Below are 21,894 nucleotides of genomic sequence, written 5' to 3' on the forward strand. Positions count from 1 at the left end.
AGTTGGAGTCCCTGGTGCACCGGACACTGTCCGGTGGCACACCGGACAGTCCGGTGCGCCAGACCAGAGCACACTTCGGCTGACCTTTGCTCTCTATTTTTGAATCCTTTTTCGGTCTTTTTATTGGTTTGTTGTGAACCTTTGGCACCTGTAGAACTCATAATCTAGAGCAAACTAGTTAGTCCAATTATTTGTGTTGGACATTTCAACCACCAAAATCAATTTGGGAAAAGGTGTAAGCCTATTTCCCTTTCAGTTGGTCTGTGTGCCCCTTACTGAGGGTGAGCGCACAGGCGCCGACGCCTCATGTTGGCGCCGGGATGACCGTGACCTCGACTTGGTCGAGGTAGAATGTGCCATACCGAGCAGTCGGTCGACATCGTCCCGCCACTACTTCATGGCCCCTGGTGAGGCCGTGGAGTTTGGAGGGTGTCGCAGCAACTCCCTGGCTGCTGACAACGCTCCCGGAGCTGCTGTCGACGGAGTCCGGGATGTCTGTGCAGTTGTATGCTGCCGTGCAGCATGCACAGCAGTAGTGCCCCGCACTGGACGATCGGAAACCTATGGCATGGAAGAAACAACTTCTTCCTCCACCAGGAAATCCGTTGATGTCTCGGCGCGGTGCTCAACGATTTGCACCATCATGCTGAGCGAGGAAACAAGCAAAAACCTTAAGCAAAAACCTTAAGTGTTTTGCCTGTCCTGCTAAGCGAACATCAAGCACATGAACACGCGATGGTTTAGAGTGGTTCGGGCCACCGGAGCGTAACACCCTACTCCACTGTGTGTTGGATTGCTGTGGAAGCTTGAGAATTGAGAGTTTGTGTTGAGTCTGAGTCCTTCTAACGTTGATGCCTCCCCTTTTATAGCTAAGGGGGGCATGTACAAGAGTGTTGAGCCTCGACATGTGGGCCCAGGAACATCGCGGAAGTAGTACTTGGAGCTACTAATATTTGCTGCTGGGGCAATCTTCTTATGCCTTGACACCCGAGATCTGCGCATCCTCGGCGCGCAGGGGAGCTTCTCGTACATGGGATGATGAGATTAGTGCGCCGCGCAGCACAGGCGTACTGTTTGACAATGGACTGGACAGGTGCGCCGTCCGCAGGATGGCCCTGGCGCCGTCTGCCAGTGGAGTGGACAGGACGCAATAAATGCTGAGGGGGCACATCGCTTGTCAGCAGGGTGGATAGGTGGCGCGTCCTTTCCGTAATAAATGCAGAGTCCGCGCGGTCTTGGGGCCTTACGTCAGGCTTCGCCCGATGGCTTACGTCATGGGCAACGAGCCACGTGGCCGCATCAGGTCTCCGCCTGAGCGGGGAGCGCATGTGCAGAGTAAAGCCCGGCCACGTGTCAGCTCCGGACCCTTGCTCATGCCAAGGTTTCCCCTGTCCCGGGACCTTGTTGCGGCCTCGACCTTACTCGGAGGGATCTGGACCCCATCCAAGGGACCCGACGCTTACTCGAGAGTCCCGGGCCACAATTGGGGGTCTGGGTTGTGCGTACAGGGGTCCGGCGCTCCCTTGCGGAGGTCTGACTCGACTGACACATGCTGGATGTATCATCATTCCTTGTCGTATGGTGCCCCTTGATCTGCCCATGTGGTGGGGACGAGCGCTATTCACCGTGTGGCTAAGGAACGACGTACGACACCGCGTCTTCATACTTGTAGTAAGGGGTACTCCTGATTCAGGGTACCGACAGGCGCGATGGCGACGAGGAGGAGGGAAAGTTGATGAAGGCATGGGGAGGCCGGATCCACGTTGACTAGCACCGCGTCGGTGCCGTAGGAGGCATTGCTGACGATGGCACGGATGGAGCCCGTGTCGCATGGAGGAACTCGTGCGGGGCAAGCCTGGCGGCGGTGCAGGGAAGATCCAATCAGCGGCGGGTAGTTGGAATCGAGAGAAAACTCAGGGACGAAGGAGTGTTGGAGCAGAGCCGATCCGCGGATCGGCGGGGGTGAAAGGGAATTAGGCTTACACCTTTTTCCTAATTGATTTTGGTGGTTGAGTTGCCCAATATAAATAATTGGACTAACTAGTTTGCTCTAGACTATATGTTCTACAGGTCCCAAAGGTTCATCTACAACTATACTAAATCGACTGTCCGGAATACCGTAGATTATTTCGGACAGGAGAAGCTTTTTTGGAAAATCAGGCCAAGCGCGGACCGTCTAGGCCCTTGCGGCGGACCGTCCGCGACACTACTTTGACTTCGACCAGGAACTATAAATCATGGATAGTCCGACTAAACCGCGGACCGTCCAGCTACAACGCGCGGACCGTCCGGCTATAATTCACGGACAGTCCGCAGGTGAAGACCTGGTTCAGCCCGAAGGTGACAAGTTGAGCAAAAGGAATTATATAGCTGGCGCGGACCGTCCGGGACCAAGGGCAGACCGTCCGCGTGGTGTCACCGAGGCAGATAGCCGTTGATCTAACCGTTGATCTGTCAGAAGTATCCGTTGAAGATGTCAGAATCGACCGTTGGAGGGTCGCGGACCGTCCGGGCCCTAGCCGCGGACCGTCCGCCAGTGCAATTTCTGGCAGATGCGCCCCAACGGCTATATGGGTGGTTGAGGGCTATAAATACCACCCCAACCGGCCACTTCAAGGTGTGGGAGCCCAAGCAACATTCCAAGTCATCTAGTTGACATACTCAAGCCCTCCCAACCACATATATTCATTGATCCATCCTATACACAAGATTTAGACCACTACAACCAACACAAGTGCCACAAAAGAGAGAGCAAGCAATTGAGAGCTACTCAATTGAGTTTAGCCCTAGTGCCTTGTGAGATTCCTTGAGAGATAGTGTGTGCTACATCTTTGTGTTCATTTGCGCGTGGAGTATTGACTCCCATCGAACTTCCTCCAAAGTTTTGGAGGCTTGTAAAAGCTAGCAAGAGACACCAAAGAGTGTGGTGGTCCTTGTGGGATCGAGAGTGATCCTTGAAAAGATGAAGAGCTCGCCGATCCTTGTGTGATCGGTGGAGAGAGGGAAAGGGTTGAAAAAGACTCGTCCTTAAGTGGACTCCTCAACGGGGACTAGGCCTTCGAGGGCCGAACCTCGGTAAAACAAATCACCCGTGTCTCGTGTGCTTATTGCTTGTGATTTGTTTGTTCTTTCCCTTTCTAAGTTTCTCTTGCACTACTCTTTGCTAATTCTATTTGGTGTTGCTTTAAGTTAAATTCACATTTAGTGAAGCAACTTATTGCAAGAGAAAACTTGTGTTATTTCTCTTCTTGCCTAAGCCCTCTTGCTTTATTCTCATAGACTTATTAGTAGTATTGATTTATCAATTCCGCATTATTTGAAAGCAATACTCTTTACAAGCAAGGACTTAGTTTTATACTCCGATAATTATATATCTTGTTCTAACCACTAATCAAGGGATCTAGTTGGGGGATAAAGTTTTAATTTTCAGGTTTCGCCTATCCACCCCCCCCTCTAGGCGACTATCAATTGGTATCAGAGCTAGGCACTTCATCTTGAGTCTAACAACTCGAAGTGATGGCTCGTAGAAGATCCCAAAAGAACAAGAAGACAACTCCGAAGGAGAACAAGGAGGTAACTCTTGAGATATTACTTTCCGATTGTTCTAATTATGATTCATGGTCCACTAGAGTAATAAATGCCTTTAGAATCATAGATCCACAATTAGAACAAATTTTAGAGAAGAGTATTATTCCTCCTAACTATGCTAGGGAAAATGCCTCCGAAGAAGATTTAAGATGTATTCGCTTAAACTATCTAGCTTATGACATCTTAAGTAAATCCCTTAGCAAAGAAGATTATCATGCTTTCATAATAAAATATGATAAACCTATTTGTGATGTGCATAATATTTGGACTAGAATTAAAACTAAATTTGATAAGTCCAAACATGATAGTTCATTTTGTGCTTCTACTTCCTTTGGTGTTTGTGATACTAATCATTGCAAGGAAGAAGAAGAAAATGATCGATGGAGACCAAACGATGAATCCACCTCTCCAAAAGGTTTGTCTTCCCATTTCGATTCCCACATGTGTTGTGTGGCTAATGAAAATGATAGCGGAAGCACAAACAAGGATAATGAGGAAGAAAGAAGCTTCATGCAACTCTACGCTCGCCTAAGCCAAGAGGATAAGGCGGTCATGCTCAAACTTCTAGAAAGAGCGAGAGAGCAAAGCGAAGCTCGTCAAAGGATAGAAGATGTTCTCTCCATGAAAATGCTACACTTTGACGAGTTGACTAAAGAACATGAGGAGCTAAAGTGCTCTCATGTTGATTTGGTCCAAAGGTATGAAACTATTTCAATTGAGCAAGATAACGCTTTACATTGTATCGCTCAATTAGTAAATAGGAATACCTTGCTTAAGGACCAGGTAGAAAAGCTAAAAGTTGAAAATCTAGCTTTTCAAGAAAAATATGATATGCTCCTATGCTCTCATGAAAATCTTATGGATGATCATATCATATTAGATATTACTCATGAGGTTGTGATAGAAAACTTAAAATCCCAACAACCTCACTTTTACACATGTATTCAAATTGAAACTATATTACCATGTGCTAATGCTTGTTGTCCGTCGACAAGCAAATCTTCCTTTGAGCTTGAATTTGCAAGAGCAAACGATGATACATATCAAAAGCTCAAAGAATAAAATGAGAGGCTAAAAATGAGCTTGACTCAACTAAAAGGGAAATGCATTGCTCAACCTTCTCAAGATAACCGTGATCACATGGTGAAGAAGCTTGAGACGGGAACAACCGAGGCATGCACTAAATCCCTTGAAGAAAATGTCAAGGACTTGAGGATTGCCAAGAGGAGGAAGCAAAAGAAGAAAATCAATACCTCTTCTAAAAGCCTCAACCATGCCTCCATAAAAGGTAACATCCAAGGTAATAATCAAGTTACACTTCATACAAATAGAATCAAGAAGTGTAGTGAATGATTTGAAGAGGGGCACTTGATTAGATCATGTCCCTATATTAAAAATGGCTTGATTATTAACAAGGATGATAAACTTTGTTTTAAATGTTCAAAGAAGGGACACTTTATTAAATCTTGTCCCCATTTAAAACAAAAGGGCATAGGGTTAGAAAAGAAAGTTTTTACTAACCATGTAGCAAGCAACAAACAAGGAAAGAAGAAATCTTCAAAACTTGGAAAACGCCTATGCTACACATGCCGGGAAAAGGGACATCAATGCAAGGATTGTCCCATTGGTAACTCCTCCACTCATAGCTTGTCATTTGATTCATATATAACTAGGCAACCCAAAATTGTAACTTGTGCTAGAAAGACAATGAATTTGCCAAGCGCTAGCACAAAGGACATTTGGGTTCCTAGATCTTTGTTGACTAACCATAATGGATCCATCAAGCGATGGGTACCAAAACATGCTTGACAAGCTTTGCAGGAGAAGGAGATGATATGAAACTTTGGGTGCTTGAGAGAGTCAAGTCAATTCAACTTAACTCAAGCTATCAATCTACAATGATCTACATATCCAAGATTGACCCAAGGTTATTTCAAATTATTATGTCTAAAACTCATATCATCTCTGGAAGATATTGATGTTGTAGGAAACAAAGAACTAATCCCATGTCGAAAAGTCAAGACCTACAACATGAAGGAAAGCCAAAGGATGGTAACAATTATTCTTTTAAGTGCAAATATCTTAAATTATCATTTCTTATGTGTATTGTGTAGTTACCTAGAAAAGGAAGCACTTAAAATGTTCTTAAAATTATGTCACCATTCTTTGAAGATATTCCTCCCATATGGTAGATTGTACATTCATCATTTCTATACTGTGGCAATCTACATGTTTTAAATTATTAAGAAATCCATGGCATGTTTTACACTTATTATCTTATTATTGCCATGATTCTAGATATAAAGAGATATTCCAAGTTCTTAAAAGAATAGGGTGTCACAATAGGAATTCAAATCCCTACGACACCTACAAAAGGAAGATTCTCTCTATAACTAGAATAGTGAGACTAATGCTTTTATCTAAGTAACCCATGTAGTCTCACTATTAGAGAATACGTTTTCTCTTTGGAAATGCGTAATTTAACATAAAAAGGAAAGTCAATCCAATGACTTATGTTGTTATGCTTCTTGCTTATATTGGATATGATTCTTCTACATTTATCGCTCTCCATGTTATGAATTAGATTTATTCCCGTAATTCTTAAGAACTTACTATGCTTGTTCCATAAGTTAAAACTAAGCATACCTCAAGGAATAATCTAGTTCATATTTTAAAGTTTCCATGCTTTAGTAATTCACTTTTCATTCCTTATCAAAAATGATTACAAAAAGGGAAACTAGTGCTTGTGTTGCTATTAACATTTCTCTTGAGCCTACTTATGAAAATCTACAAGAGAGAAAGTGCAAGGTTAAAGCCACAAGCCTCAAAGGGTACTCTTCACCCAAAAGGAAGAAAAGTCAAAGCAAAGGTATGGGAACTCATCTCTTTAATTTAGTTCCCATCAATGATTGTTCACTCTAATTATATCTTTGTGAAGAAATAGATTCTTTATTAAACTTAAATTGGCTAAGATATGCATTCAATCTCATTCTCATTAATGCACTTATCCATTAGAATCTATTTCATACCTTAGCTATATATGTTCTCATATTGACTTGCTTTTAAGTAATGATTAATAAATTCAATATGAAGAAGTAAATTCCCAAGCTTGATCAAATGTTTAAATAGTGCATGTTCCTCTTTTCAAGTAATGTGCACTAATGTCAAGGATTTTACTTCATGTTTGTGTGATCTATTGATGATGAATTGTCTTTATTTTCTATCTAAAGAAATCATCATTCATCTTTTACTCCCTTATGCTATTAACATCTCTCTTGAGTATTTTCAATAAGTTTGGAAGGAAAAAGAGTCAACTATAAAGGGAGGACACTCAAATGAAAAAGAAGACATCAAGAGCAACAACACCTACTTGGATATGAGATCTTCAAAACATTCAATGGTGTGGTTGTAAGCATTCAAAAACTTTTCATTATGAGAATACTAGGCAAAGATTGTTTATTGCAAATCTTTTAAGCCTTGATCGAGATAAATAGTGCTTCTCCCTATTTGCTTTTAAAAGTGAGTGCATCCACCCATTTCCTTCATTCTTGATGCATATCTCTAGGGGGAGCCTATTTCTATATCTTGATTATTTTGAGACTAGCACATTATCTTAGAAATCTCACATTGTCTCATGTATGAGAACAAGTTTCTCATAAGGCATGCTACTACATTTCAATCCATCTTGGTAAAATAATGTCATTTTTGTCAAGGATTGTAGCTTTCAATATTAAAGTAGTATGTCTATTGGATTCTCCTATTTATGAGCTTGTTTGAAAATCTAATGCCTATGTTGTTCTTTTGATCGCATCTGTTGTATGATCATTGAATAACTTCAATTATCACTTATGCTTCTTAGTACCTCATGTAATTTCAATTTAATCTCAATTGGTAATTTCAATCAACATCTATCTTGATATGCACTAAGTTAAAAGGAGAATTCTTGATATATTTGAGCAATTAGTGATCTACTTGATATCTAATAACAATGACTTAGAAATGGATCACTAGTTGTAAGAACTCTCTCCTGTGCGAAATATTTCCATATATTGTCTTAAGTATAGGTCTTAAGCAACTAAGACTAAGCACAAAGCACAATGAAGAGAGCATCCGTATGTAAAGGTACAAAAAAGGTAAAACTCCTCAATCTCATGTACCTAAATCTTCCTACATTCCTTGTATATCTTATATAAAAGGAAGAGAAAGCATGTTCATGCATTAAACCCTGCTTCATACCTAGTTTAACTTCTCAAACATTCATTCTTGCATCTTTGTTTAAACTGGGTGAAGTGATTTTATTGTCAAAGAGCTTAAAGCTTAACCTTGTAACGAGGATAAGCTGCCTTTGTTCCAAAGGTGGATGGTCCTTAAGCCTCTTTGAAATCCTTAAGGGAAAATACTTGAGATATTCACAGCATGCTTTCATATGTGCATAAACTGTCATGAGCATCACACCTATACCTTGGCACAATGCACTTTACACTCTTTATGATATAGACATGGTCTCATTAACCTAATTATGTGCACTTGGCATTTTAGACCAAAAATTTGTTTTCCTCTCTATGCACATATTTAGGGGGAGCAATCTATATTGTATAGAATTGTTTAAGCATAATTGACATATCCTTTTTAATCATGTCTCTTTCCTTTGGTACATTTGCATATTTCTTATCTTCATTGTGTGCCAAGGCTAAGACTAATATGTTTTCATGAGCATCTCATGTATAAAGTCTTAGATTGAAAGGGAAATGGAGTATTCGGCAAAGACATCGCTTCCACTCAACTCCATTGGTATTATCCACTCTTTGCCTGTATCCCACCGTCTCTCCGTCTTTGGTATAATCTTCACTCATGTTTTATTTGCCAAAGGGGAGAAAGTAGTTAATTGAGGGCTTACATTCCACTCATCCGTTTTTGGCGATTCATGCCAAAGGGGGAGAAAGTATTAGCCCAAAGCAAAAGGACCTTACCACCACCAATTTCAAAATTTTAGTTTTTCAAGAAGTATTTTCAAATTGGTATCTTACTTGTAATATAATTTCAAAATGGTATACCCTCTTCAAAATCAATATCAAAACCCTCTTGAACACTAAGAGGAGGATTTCATTAAGGGGAAGTTTTGTTCAGTCAAAGGAAAATCATTTGAAACAGGGGGAGAAAATTTCAAATCTAGTAAATGCTTCTCAAAATTCCTACCTTTGACTATTTGCAAAAGACTTTGAAAAGGATTTACAAAAGAATTTGCAAAAACAAAACATGTGGTGCAAGCGTGGTCCAAAATGTTAAAATTATAAAGAAACCATCCATGCATATCTTATAAGGATTTCTATTGGCTCAATTCTAAAGTAACCTTTGCGCTTACAATTATGCAAACTAGTTCAATTATGCACCTCTATATTTGCTTTGGTTTGTGTTGGCATCAATCACCAAAAAGGGGGAGATTGAAAGGGAATTAGGCTTACACCTTTTTTCTAATTGATTTTGGTGGTTGAGTTGCCCAACACAAATAATTGGACTAACTAGTTTGCTCTAGACTATATGTTCTACAGGTGCCAAAGGTTCATCTACAACTATACGAAATCGACTTTCCGGAATACCGTAGATTATTCCGGACAGGAGAAGCTTTTTTGGAAAATCAGGCCAAGCGCGGACCGTCCGCGACACTACTTTGACTTCGACCAGGAACTATAAATCATGGATAGTCCGACTAAACCGCGGACCGTCCAGCTACAACGCGTGGACCGTCCGGCTATAATTCACGGACAGTCCGCAGGTGAAGACCTGGTTCAGCCCGAAGGTGACAAGTTGAGCAAAAGGAATTATATAGCTGGCGCGGACCGTCCGGGACCAAGGGCAGACCGTCCGCGTGGTGTCACCGAGGCAGATAGCCGTTGATCTAACCGTTGATCTGTCAGAAGTATCCGTTGAAGATGTCAGAATCGACCGTTGGAGGGTCGTGGACCGTCCGGGCCCTAGCCGCGGACCGTCCGCCAGTGCAATTTCTGGCAGATGCGCCCCAACGGCTATATGGGTGGTTGAGGGCTATAAATACCACCCCAACCGGCCACTTCAAGGTGTGGGAGCCCAAGCAACATTCCAAGTCATCTAGTTGACATACTCAAGCCCTCCCAACCACATATATTCATTGATCCATCCTATACACAAGATTTAGACCACTACAACCAACACAAGTGCCACAAAAGAGAGAGCAAGCAATTGAGAGCTACTCAATTGAGTTTAGCCCTAGTGCCTTGTGAGATTCCTTGAGAGATAGTGTGTGCTACATCTTTGTGTTCATTTGCGCGTGAAGTATTGACTCCCATCGAACTTCCTCCAAAGTTTTGGAGGCTTGTAAAAGCTAGCAAGAGATACCAAAGAGTGTGGTGGTCCTTGTTGGATCGAGAGTGATCCTTGAAAAGAAGAAGAGCTCGCCGATCCTTGTGTGATCGGTGGAGAGAGAGAAAGGGTTGAAAAAGACTCGTCCTTAAGTGGACTCCTCAACGGGGACTAGGCCTTCGAGGGCCGAACCTCGGTAAAACAAATCACCCGTGTCTCGTGTGCTTATTGCTTGTGATTTGTTTGTTCTTTCCCTTTCTAAGTTTCTCTTGCACTACTCTTTGCTAATTCTATTTGGTGTTGCTTTAAGTTAAATTCACATTTAGTGAAGCAACTTATTGCAAGAGAAAACTTGTGTTATTTCTCTTCTTGCCTAAGCCCTCTTGCTTTATTCTCATAGACTTATTAGTAGTATTGATTTATCAATTCCGCAATATTTGAAAGCAATACTCTTTACAAGCAAGGACTTAGTTTTATACTCCGATAATTATATATCTTGTTCTAACCACTAATCAAGGGATCTAGTTGGGGGATAAAGTTTTAATTTTCAGGTTTCGCCTATCCACCCCCCTCTAGGCGACTATCAGGGAGCGAGACACGCGTGATTAGGGGTTGGGGGAGGCGACAGCTGCGGATCGGCGGGACAGGGGGCGGCAGCCGCAGATCGGCGGGGCAAGGGCGCGTGATTAGGGGAAGGGGGAGGCGGATTGGCGGGACGGGGGAGTGGGCAGAACCGTGCACTGTGGACGGCTGGACGCCTATACTCTATTCTTAAGAAGTAGTAGAGAGATTTTGCATAAAATCGAATTAGTTTAATTGATATATACTTAAATTACTATTTTTAGAATGAAATTCAATTCCAATGATCCAAATAGGACGTAAGAGTCAGGACATGCTGCTATGTTGACTTAATCTAACATGAAAATCCGAGAGTTAATTGAACCCGACTGAAAATGTTCGTCGAGTGGGTGTGGGCTGAAATATTTGAGCCGACATCAGACTAGGATCGGGCTTGGGCCAACTAAAGCCCAACCCGACGTTTGATTAGGTATAAGCTGCAGCTGTAGCAGCAGGAGCAGGACAACACAAGCCGAAGCGAGCAGCAGAATTGACAGCATTCTGTTATATCCGATGTTTCAATTCGGAATCCCTTTCCTCTACAGAAGATGGGAACTCCAGAAAAGGCTAAGAGACATGCGTAGGGCAGGCAGGCAGACAGGCAGGCACAAGCTGTTTCCTCTAGAAACGTTATCATCATCATCATCATCTGCCGCGCTGCTGTCTCCATACGTCCAGCCCGATGACAGTGGAGCTCAGGAGGGCATGCTTGGGACGGCCGCCGACCCTGAAATTATTGAGCCCCTTTTGTGCGAGCGAGACGGGGGCACACAGGCCATGAGCATGAGCCATCGCCTTCTCCCGGTGTGCCCGCGGACCGGCCGGGGCAGGACCAGCAGCAGCACGCACCGTGGGCCTCCCGCAGACGCAAAGACCCATCGTCGTGCGCGCGTTCGTCACGCGGTGGGGGGCCCCTTGCGTTGCGCGGACGTGTACGTGTTGGAAAATAAACACGGACACCGACGCGCGATCGATGGTTGGCTCTAGTTGGTTGGTGCCATGGCTGTGGCTTTGGCTTACTATAGGAGACTGCCGGAAAACATATTGCACCACATGCATGATGTGATGCACGCAAAAAAGGAATTAAAGGCACACATTATTTGGAGCTTTTTCTCCCGTAGTGTCGAGTGATCTGTACGTAGCTTTGCTCACACACACACACGCACACATGTCAGGTGCCGGTAAGCTGCCGTCGCGCACGAGCAAGTGGGCGGGGCGCTCGACCTCGCTGGTCGCTGCAATGCAATCCCTCTCTCAATCTGCCTTTTTTTTGGAAAGATGGTGGGCTCGGGGGCGAGGTAAGTCCGCACTAGGGCGAGGGGGCCAGGCCACTGGCGCTTATGGCAGTCGTCGGCGTCGCGCGCTTTAGATGGAGGCCGACTTAATTAGTGGAAAATGATGTCGTGTTATTATGCGTTTGTTAATAATTTATTTATACATCAACTGGTAGCCTAGGTACTACTTGGTTGCTTAATTATAGCTCAATGCTGATAATAAGGTCATTTCGGGGAAATCAGGATCCCTGACCTACCTTTAAAGTACTCCTCCTCCAGCCAGCAAATAGAAGTGAATCGATACTTTTACGAAAAGCTTGCCCCCACCCCAGTTGCCGAATCGGAGTCGTCGTTCTAGGACATGCTATATACCGTAGTTTAGTTGCGTAGTATTCAGTACTCACTGGCGATTCGTGTTGGTCGTATATAGGTTTTTCCCCCTTATAAACTAGGTTGGTTATGTTTTAGCTAGCGATGTTATTGAATATTATTAAAGGCAGAGCTAATCAACGCTTTCGTCTCCTTCCGAAATTACAAAACAAAAAACTAGAACTTTGCAAAAGTTTGGTTATTTTCGTCGTGTGTATAATTGATTCTACACAACAAGGAGCTAATCAACCTCCGTTCCAAATTAAAATTACAGGTGTGTTTAGATTCATTATCATTTGAGCATAGGATCCATCAGGCCCGATACCCTATACTTTACAGTATACACTACCCAAAAAAAAAAGGAGTGGCGGGGAGTGGACAGCATGGACAACGGGGTGGAGTGGAGGAGCACCCTGCGAGACCCAGTCTCGGAGCATCTTTTTGGCAGCACACAAGGCAAAGCAGCTGGCCCGAAAGGCCGCCATTATTGTGAGACCCCTGGGAGATCAACGGGGGACCACGTACGGTTGCATCAGCCCAGCCCGGCCGGCAGCCAAGAAAGGCCGCGCGCCAGCCAGCCAACCACCGGGAAGATTGCATTGGTGGCCAGACAACTGACCTGCACGTAATCACGCACGATCCATCCGTGGATCTCATCTCATATTCCCCCAAACGCCGGCCGGCCGCCGGGACGACGATCGCGGAAACCATAAAGCTTTGCCATTAGCCGCGCCAGGTACGTAAAGACGACGTGATCATCTCAGTGCTTGTTCTCATCTGTCCTGGTGCGAGACAATAGCACAAAGCGGCGCACACAGGTGTTGGACGATGAGCTCAGAGCCGCACATGTTCCTCCCGTCACCATGCATGAAAAAGGATTATTATTCCTTCCTTGGAGCCAGCTGACATATATACATCGCCTGGGTTACAATACGGACACCACCACCAAAATTAATCAACACTGTAACAAACAATACAAGAGAATGTCAAACCCCATGCAAGATGGTGGTACGTTCTTTATCTTCAAGTATATATATAAATGGAACAGTGTTTATTCGGCTGGAATTTGGCAGCAAGAAAAAAGGAAAGAAAAGCAGGTGGACAGCAGCATCGGATCGGAGGCATAAGGTTCCTCCTTTTTCCCGTCATTAGCATTCGTGATTCTCCTTTTCTGTTCCGCTTTGCATCACACGCTCCCTGCCCCCAGCTTCTGTCTTTCTTTCTCTCTCTTTTTATTATTATTATTAATCGCCTTTTGGGCCCGCGCCTTTTCATGGCCCGGGGCTAGCTAGTTTTGTTTTGGCTCGTACATAACCAGATTGTTTTATTTTTTTCCCTCTCGAGTACGTACAGTACACGTATCTCTGTATCACACAAACCTTGCCCTACACTACAACAACGTGCGTGACACACGAACATAACCAACACGACCAGACTGTTGTTACTGCATGGTAACTAACGGGGCATGCATGCATGCATGCACTACTGATGAGTAATATTGCTCCAAGGCTGATTCCCACAAACCTGCCCTACTACCTTCTAGCTATTATCAGTGCGTTTTTTTTTATTCTCGTGACGAACATTACCTTTCACATCTAGTCACTTTTATTTTTTTTATAAAAAAACTACTACAGTATTATTCTTTTGTTTGTTACCAACGGCAGAAAAGGTATACGGTGTTGATAATGTTGGCCTTTTCAGGCTGGACAATTGCGTCACATGATGTCGCCGGCCTCTGGTCAACTCCACACCAGGACGACCAAGACATATATTCAGTACGTACAGGCAATTAGATGTTAGATCCTGTCCCTCCTCGCTTTTATATCACTAGTAGTAATAAGTACGTGCAACCAGCCGGCCGGGGCTCGATCTGTCCTCCTGCGTAGGACTAGGTGCTCCTCCTGTGCATCCGTCACTGATGGCCTGGCCAGCACTCAGTAGTAGCATAGCATGCCGGCCTTAATTTGTTTCCAGAAGAAAATAAAATAAAAACCCAGCTTTCCAAAAACCATCCCTGCCGCTACACTACACTGTTCCGAGGAGTTCGTTATCGCCATCCGTTACTCTCTGTCTGTCTGACGTTGCTCTCAACACAACTGCAGCCCCCCCAAAAAAAGCTCGCCGTCGAAAGGCGTCACTTAGCCCTTACGCAATCTCTCCCGTCTGTCGCTCCGTCCCTTTCAGATATATTCCCTCCCCCATTAAGCCCCCTGCAAAGCAAAGTTTTTTTTTGTGGCATAGTTTATACACATATATACCGTAAGTAGCCTCTTTTTTTTTTCGAATCCAGCCTGGCCATGGTCGACGTACGTACGTGATTAAAAGGTCAATTATGTTAATACCCTTTTGACCTCGAAGCTAGCGAAACCAAAACCATGGCTGTCCATTTTACGTATTACATACAGAGCCATGCTAAACCTGCTGTGTCTAGCCTGTAATGTGGGTTAGCATATTGCGCCGCTGCATGGAATAATATCGTCGTGCTCGATAGCAAGAGCAAGGCTCGTCGTCGTCCTGCTCCTGATCGAAATTAAATTCGAAAGCGCCACGCCACGCCACGCGAGCGCATGCAACTTGGCCCCCGCCGGCATATATGTATGTCTCGGAATTTGCTTTGGAAATGGACAGGCCCGTTGGATTGCTCTGCTCTCTTCGATCGCATCACCGGCCGGGGAGAGCGGGGAGTGACAGCCCCCGGCCGTGAAGCATCCGAATCCAGGTCTTTTTGCTGTCATCTCCGGAGAAAGAACTGGTTGGGCCGCCGGCTAGCTGCGGCCGTCGAGTTCCAGATAACTCTTGCGTCGCCGTCGGAATCTCGCATGCAGGCAGCAGGCATACACTCGCACATGCATCCCGTAGCGGAGCGCCGGACCGGACGCGAGCGAGCCGCGCGCGCGTGGAGATTAGCGTCACCCCCCACCACTCTTACCCACAGAGGCCGAAACCGACATGAAAAGATATATATCCACCTCTCATCACCCGGCCCCCCAAGCGGAGAGCCCTTTATTCCTCTGGGGTTTTCTGGATTTCGTGGCCCTTTTGGCGGCGTAAATTTCGACCTGGTTTTGGACGGCTCGTAGGGGTGGCACCTGCGGGGGACATTCCATTCCACTCCGCTCCCTCTCGCAGGCCGCAGCATTCAAATCCCCATTCTGCTTCTCATTCCGATTCCGATGCCGTTTCGGCGTTTCCCCCCTCGCTCCCTGATAAACTGTTCCTCAGTGTCACTGAAAACGTAGCGCATTGGTGAATTCGGCATCTCGATTTGTGGCTCTTTTTTTATAAAAAAAATCAGTTGGTTCAAAGTGAATAATCTTTGGTGGCTGATGACCATTTCAGGACTACGAACTAGGGAAGACACAATGATATTATTCCCTACACCCCCCCCCCCCTTTTTTTTCCTGCTACTTTCTGCCATGCTAATCACTTTTTCTTTGGTCGGCCAAGCAACGGCTTTTGGCCATTCAGAATCATCTTTGTCTGCCTCAATTTCAGTAGTGCCTGTAACGACTTTACAGCCATCAACTGCTAATCTATGTTGCGCTAGTCCCTACACAACAAGGTAAACGCACGAATAAACATAAATAGTAACAGACCGTCCTTGCCCGTCATCAACATCGTTCATCTTTTTCATTGTAAAATATATAGTAACCCCACGTCTAAACTACATATATACCCACCACCACCTATGCAAGTATAAAAAAAATAAAGTGATCTCGAAATCAACATCTAAATTATCCACCAATACTAGTATTAGTAACAAAATATAAAGTAACTCCTAAACCGAGATTGAAAATTTTCATGTATGACATTATAATACATAACTAACAAGGCGACCCTTGCAAATAGCACGGCAGCTAGTTTTTTTATTGCAAACATTAGATATTTTACATATATATATTTTTTAAAAATAGTTATTTATCTGACTGCAATTTTCCACCTGATGTTTTCAAATATATTTATATGCATGAACTATGCACACCATCAACCAAATCTTTTCTTTAAGGATTTCTCCTCTTTCTTTTTATTTTACTCATATTTAGTGCTCATGCAATTTCTGTTATGACGACATGCTGCTATCATTGAGTTATTTGGTTAGCTTGGTATATCATTATAGTCACGAAATGGGAACCAGGAAAAACAGACACGAACGACACATAGTGCTTTAAAGGCTAGTTTGGGAGCCACAAAATCGGATGAGATTGAAGGACCTAAAATCTCTTTCTTATTTAATTTTGAAACGGGTAAGAAAGCAAAAAAAAAGGAGACACGGTAAGGAAGCAAACCACCAAAAAGGCACGTTAAGGTTTTTTGTTTTAAAAATGGTTATGAAAAGAGGAAAAAACATGCAATGTGAATTCTTTGGTCAAATATAGACCCTTAGATGTTCCTGAAATCCAACGATGCATATTCTTCTACTTTTAGATTAATCTCATATTTTTAGACCTTCTTCACAAACGTGAGGGCTGGTTTCGATATTATTATTAATATAATATGGACCAGTTTAGTTTATACAGGTCGTTGTGTGTCATCTTTTTCCTCCATGCTTTATGCTAAAAAAAAATTATAATTGTGAAATCGAGGATTCAAACCTTGGTTATTAGCTCCACATTCATACTCACATAATCAATAGAACACTCATATTTTTATATTTTGTTAAAACAAAGTCTACTAATTTGATATAAATAGACCATAGCAATTCACGAAGTAACTCCTAAATTGGCATCAATAAAATCTACCGTTGCCATTAAATTTTCTCCTCAAAATTCTATGTTACTAACATCTATCACTATAATCCTGAAGTTTGTCTTAATATTTGAAGTACCCACATCTACCACGGTCAATACATAAAAAGCTAGTTGAGAGTAATAAACATATATATAATATGCGCCACCCCATAGACCAAAACATACGTGCATGTAAGAGTGGTAAATATATGTTTCTATGTTTCTAACATCGGTAGTTAATTTAGAACGATGTTAATACTTCGTGAGAATACCTTAAGTAAGTTGTGTTTCTTTAGGTAATTTTATTTGTTTATTTTAATAAAAAATACTAATTAGACAAAATATTCCGGTAAGGAAATTCAACATGTTAAATAACTTCTTATGTGATCATGTTAACTAAGAGTGCATCCATAAAATATGTATATTTAATAAAATAAAATAAAAATCTTATTTTTTAAATAAAAATACTGCGAACACTAAAAATTTCAATTTAGAATCTAGATAAAACAATTTATGACGTCTAGATTTATGATCACGACGCATGGGCTACAACAGAAGATGATGTACTTAAACTAAAGTTTTAACTAAACACATATTTTAAAGAATGGAGATAAATCGATTGAGAACAGTATGTAAAAGATTTCAACTGAATTGATGGCATTATATATATCGCTGATATGCTTATCTTCAGATCTCCGCGCTGTAGAGTACCCCGCTGCGTCCATGCTCAAACCGATGGTTATCCCAATTACCCAGTATACGTATGTGGATATATTCCTTGCACTATTTGTTTTTTCTTAAAAAATATTTCCAAGAATCTCCTCAGGATAACTATCCACTCAGAGATAGATGTTTCATATACTCTCTTTATCAAAAAAATTTTAAATGATTTGAAGTTTGACCAAGGTCACATAAATACTAATAGTTATAGTACAAGATAAATAATATTTATTTAATTATAAAGTAATATTAGGTCTAGTTAATATATATTGTTTTAATAATATTTACTATTAACTTAACCAAAGTTATATAGTTATATCTTTTTTTTTCAAAAACAGACGGAGTATCGTCTATCGTTTATATGGTCGATAGGAGACTACTAATTACCTGACCTCGTTCATTATCTTCGTGAGACGAAATCTTCTTAATCGATCATGAGAACTAACTTGTCATCTGATAGCTACTAGTATAGTCTCCAATCTGGCACAACATCAGTCTTTGTTCTATTCCATTTCCAGGAAGCCGTCGCGGCCAGCTTGTTATCGATCAATTATATAATTAAAGAGAATCATGCACTGACTCCGATCCATAAAAAAACACAGACAATTGGCCATAAGATAGTCCATCTTATTACTGAACAACGGTCACTAGAAGCAGCAGCAGCAGCAGCGTGCAAATGCAAATGTAAAATGGTGGTAGAGTAGTAGATGCAATAAGCAGGGCACGCACAAGGTGGCATGCCAAACCAATAGTGCTAGCTCTCTGTCCCTCCCTCACCTCTCTCACACACACAGCTAAGCCAATCACGTGACGTGACGATCATCACTTGCGAGCAACAACGACAGCACTACGTTACGAACGTTACAAAACCAACAGAGCAAACAAACAGCAGCAGGTCGAAAGCATGCATGGAACGGAACGGATGGGCGATGGCGGGCGCGTGGACTGGGCTGCGGTGCGGCGTTCAGGAGGAGGTTGCGATGCACCCCTCCCAGACGAAAAGCGACGGGCTGAGCTGGCCGCTGCACCGGCGCATGTGCTTCATCAGCTCCTCCTTGCTGCTGTGCCGCTTCGCCGTCATCAGGAGCTTGTTCTCGCCGCACGTGGCGCCGGGGACGGCGTCGTCGCCACTGTCCGGCGGCGCTGCGGCCGCGCTCAGCGCCGAGGCCGCTGCCAGGGCCGCGACCGCTGTGGTGGTGGACCCAGTGGAGCGCCTGGCCACCGGGTGCTGCGGAGCCGTGGCGCCGTCGCCGTCGCCGTCGATCTCGCAGGAGGTGACCGGCTCGGCGCCCACGAACTTGTTGATGACGAGCGCGGAGCGGTGCACCCGCGGGCCCCTCCCGCTGCGCGCCTGCGGCTGCGCGCTCACCTTCACCTCCACCACGGTGCCCCTGTCCACGACCTCGACCTCGTCCTCCTCGTCGTCCTCCTCGTCGGCCTGCTGCTCGGTCTCCGGCTCATCCGAGGCGGGCGCGGGCGCGGGGGCGGCCGTGTCCGCGAACGACAGGAGAAGGCGGCCGCCGCGGCGCTGCGCGCGGAACAGGGTGGACGACGCCACGGGCACGACCTTGACGAGCAGGCGGCCGTCCTGGCGCTTCTGCCTCATCTCCATGGTAGACTCCACCTTGCGCCGCGCCAGGGACGGCAGCGGCGGCGGGAACGCCCTGGGCGGGGCCGCGCGTTGGGCCACCACCTCCTCCTCCTCCTCCTCCCCCTCCCCGCGCTCGTCGTCGGAGCCCTGGCACGAGTGCTCGGTCGCGGAGCCGTCGGCGTCGGAGAAGCCGTCCGAGCCGGTCTCCGAGCCCAGGCTCTCGGTGCAGATCTCCAGGCTCTTCTGGGTGAGCAGGCTGGACGAGCGGCGCACGAGCGGGTGCACGTACGGCGCCTGCCTGGGCGCGGCGGGCGGCGGCGGCTTCTGCGCCTGAATCATGTTCCATATGTCGTCCCTCTCCGGCCGGTCGTCGTCGCCGCCGCGGTCCGTCTCCTTCAGCGTGACGGTAGCCTTCTCGGCGCCCGCAGCGGCGGCCCCGCCATCGCCAGCGCCCTGCTCGACGGCCTGCTGGCACGGGAGGAGCTGCTGCTCGGTGGTCTCGAACACTGTCAGTGCCATGTCTCCCCGGCCTGCTTGCTTGTCCTCGGCAAGTGACACTAGCTAGCCTATAGCAAGGCTACCCCTGTCTCAGCAAGTGCGTGCTGCAGGTTGCCACAAAAGGGAGTGACGGCGCGGCTAGTTTCTACGTTGTATATAGTTCTTGGTGCAGAGCGCGTTTGTGTTTAGGAAGCAGGGCAGAGCAAACCGGAGGAAGCAGAGCACGCCGCCGCGTTATTAATATAACCGGGAACGAGAAGAGAAGCTGGCTGCGGGGAGTGGATGGAAGGATAAGCTTTGGAGACTCTAACGCGCGTCCGGCCTGGGGTTTGGACCGATTTTTTCGCTCGTTTTTTGATGATCTATCGGTTTCTCTGTGTCTATCTATCGCACTCGCCCGCAGACTTCTCCTTTGGCTGGCGCTATAGCCGCTAAGCGAGAAGGAGAAGAAGGCTCGTGCTGCCGTGGAAGTGGAAGCGGAAGGCGTCAAGCACTTCAGCTCCAGATCGGGGGAGGTCACACGATAAGAAGAGGAGCGGCAGCGGCGGGGTATTTGTAGGGCGCCGAGGGGGAGCGCTCGGGCTCACCGGCCCAGAGCCCCAGAGCCTCTCTCTGCTCACCGCACACCCACACCCACCACTGCCACCCACTAGCATGGGGAGGACAAATACCTTCGCCTTTCTGAGGGCCCCTCGGTGACATATGCGCACTCCATTCGGGCATTTCAAAAAAAAAAAACCGTTGAAAACGAAACTTTATGGAGAGAAATGTATTGTTAAGTTGTACTCATCTGGAAGTGATTCCCTTGTGGCACACACTGTCCGCAATACAAAATGGTGTGGTTTATCCGTTTCTACTTATCAAGGCCTTGTATATAAGTAACTTGACATTTTCCCTGTCTGGTTTTGGTCTAGCTGTGGGGGGCTGTGGCTTGTTGCTGGCTAATTAGAACATAAATTTCTCGCTCAATACTTTTGCGTTACACTGCTGCTGAACGATAAAACACAGTAGATACCCGTATAGATTAAAGCCAAGTGAACAGACCATAGTCCAGATGGTCTTTAAATTTACAGTAGATTCAAGTGGGAGAGAAACGAAGAAGGAATGGAAGAAAGAAAACGGGCCATCAAATTGGTTACCGCTGCGTTTCTGATTTCGAACAGATCATGCGTATGGCGTAGATGCTCCCAAGTTCCAAGAGTAACCATGCGTATCTTCCGCCACCTTGGCAATCATTTTTTTTTGTGTGTGTGGCCATCCCTTCGTCATTCTTCTTTGGTTTTTAAAGGATTATTTTTTTTGCCGTGGAGATCGACTCCGATAAAAACTGGGGGTTTTATGATTCTCCTTTAAGATCGTATGCTATAACTCCACTTTTATTTCGATGAAAAGTGCAACTATATATCTGGTAGAGCTCTCTACAAATTCAACCGCGCATGCATGGCTCGAGAAGACGACAGATCTAGGTAGCTAGCAATACGTACGTACTTGAATGGATCCAATTATCCTACCTGTGAAAGAAACGGTAGAATTCCGTTCCTGGCATGTCCCGCTCGGAGCATAGTGTGCCTGCCTGTGCCTGTGCGTGCGAGACAAATGCCCCGGTTAGCGCGCAGCGCAGAAGGATCCAACTATCCATGCCACGCCCTGTGCCGAGCAGGTTCCAAATACCCCGGAATAAAGCCTCTTGTCCCCACGCACTGCAACGCCGCAACGTTCACCCTGCCACGCTGCGAATCCTCCTGCCGCGCGGGGCGCTGCGCCGGGGGCCGGGCGGCGGGATTCGCCCGTTCCAGGTCTCCAGCGCGGCGCCTTCTTCCTCCGCGCGCGACCCCGCAGTCCACGCATCCTCTGCACGCGAGCGACTGGATCGATGCCGCCATTCGGCGCGCCGGAGTGGGCCGGATATGCCGCGCCGCGGCGAGGGTGCACCGGCGAGTGTGGGACGGACGGACAACGAGGAGGGGAAGAAAGAGTTCGGTGGCCGAGTGGTTGCGCTGAGGAGCTACTGTATCTTCGGTTCATTTTTCCGGAACTTGGGTCTACGACGCATACGCTGCAGGTTCACCAGTGTGCTGCGACGCGCCACGCTTCACGCCAGCCCCCAGCTGGCGTACGTGTCGCGCGGCAACGTGCCTGCCGGGTGGCGCCTGAGCTGGTGGTGTGTGCCAAC

The 21,894-nt window shown here is 45.5% G+C and overlaps 1 protein-coding gene across 1 annotated transcript; it reads right to left on the reverse strand.

The window, feature by feature from the left end:
• Positions 1–18,238: 18,238 nt before the first annotated feature.
• Positions 18,239–20,455, reverse strand: LOC103634046 (protein FAF-like, chloroplastic). The gene has a single exon (XM_008655674.4). It carries the CDS (start codon positions 19,740–19,742, stop codon positions 18,597–18,599), a length of 1,146 nt encoding a protein of 381 aa, XP_008653896.1. The 5' UTR covers positions 19,743–20,455; the 3' UTR covers positions 18,239–18,596.
• Between the last annotated feature and the right edge of the window lie 1,439 nt (positions 20,456–21,894).

The sequence above is a fragment of the Zea mays genome, chromosome 1 (assembly GCF_902167145.1).
Source record: "Zea mays cultivar B73 chromosome 1, Zm-B73-REFERENCE-NAM-5.0, whole genome shotgun sequence".
NCBI lineage: Eukaryota > Viridiplantae > Streptophyta > Magnoliopsida > Poales > Poaceae > Zea > Zea mays.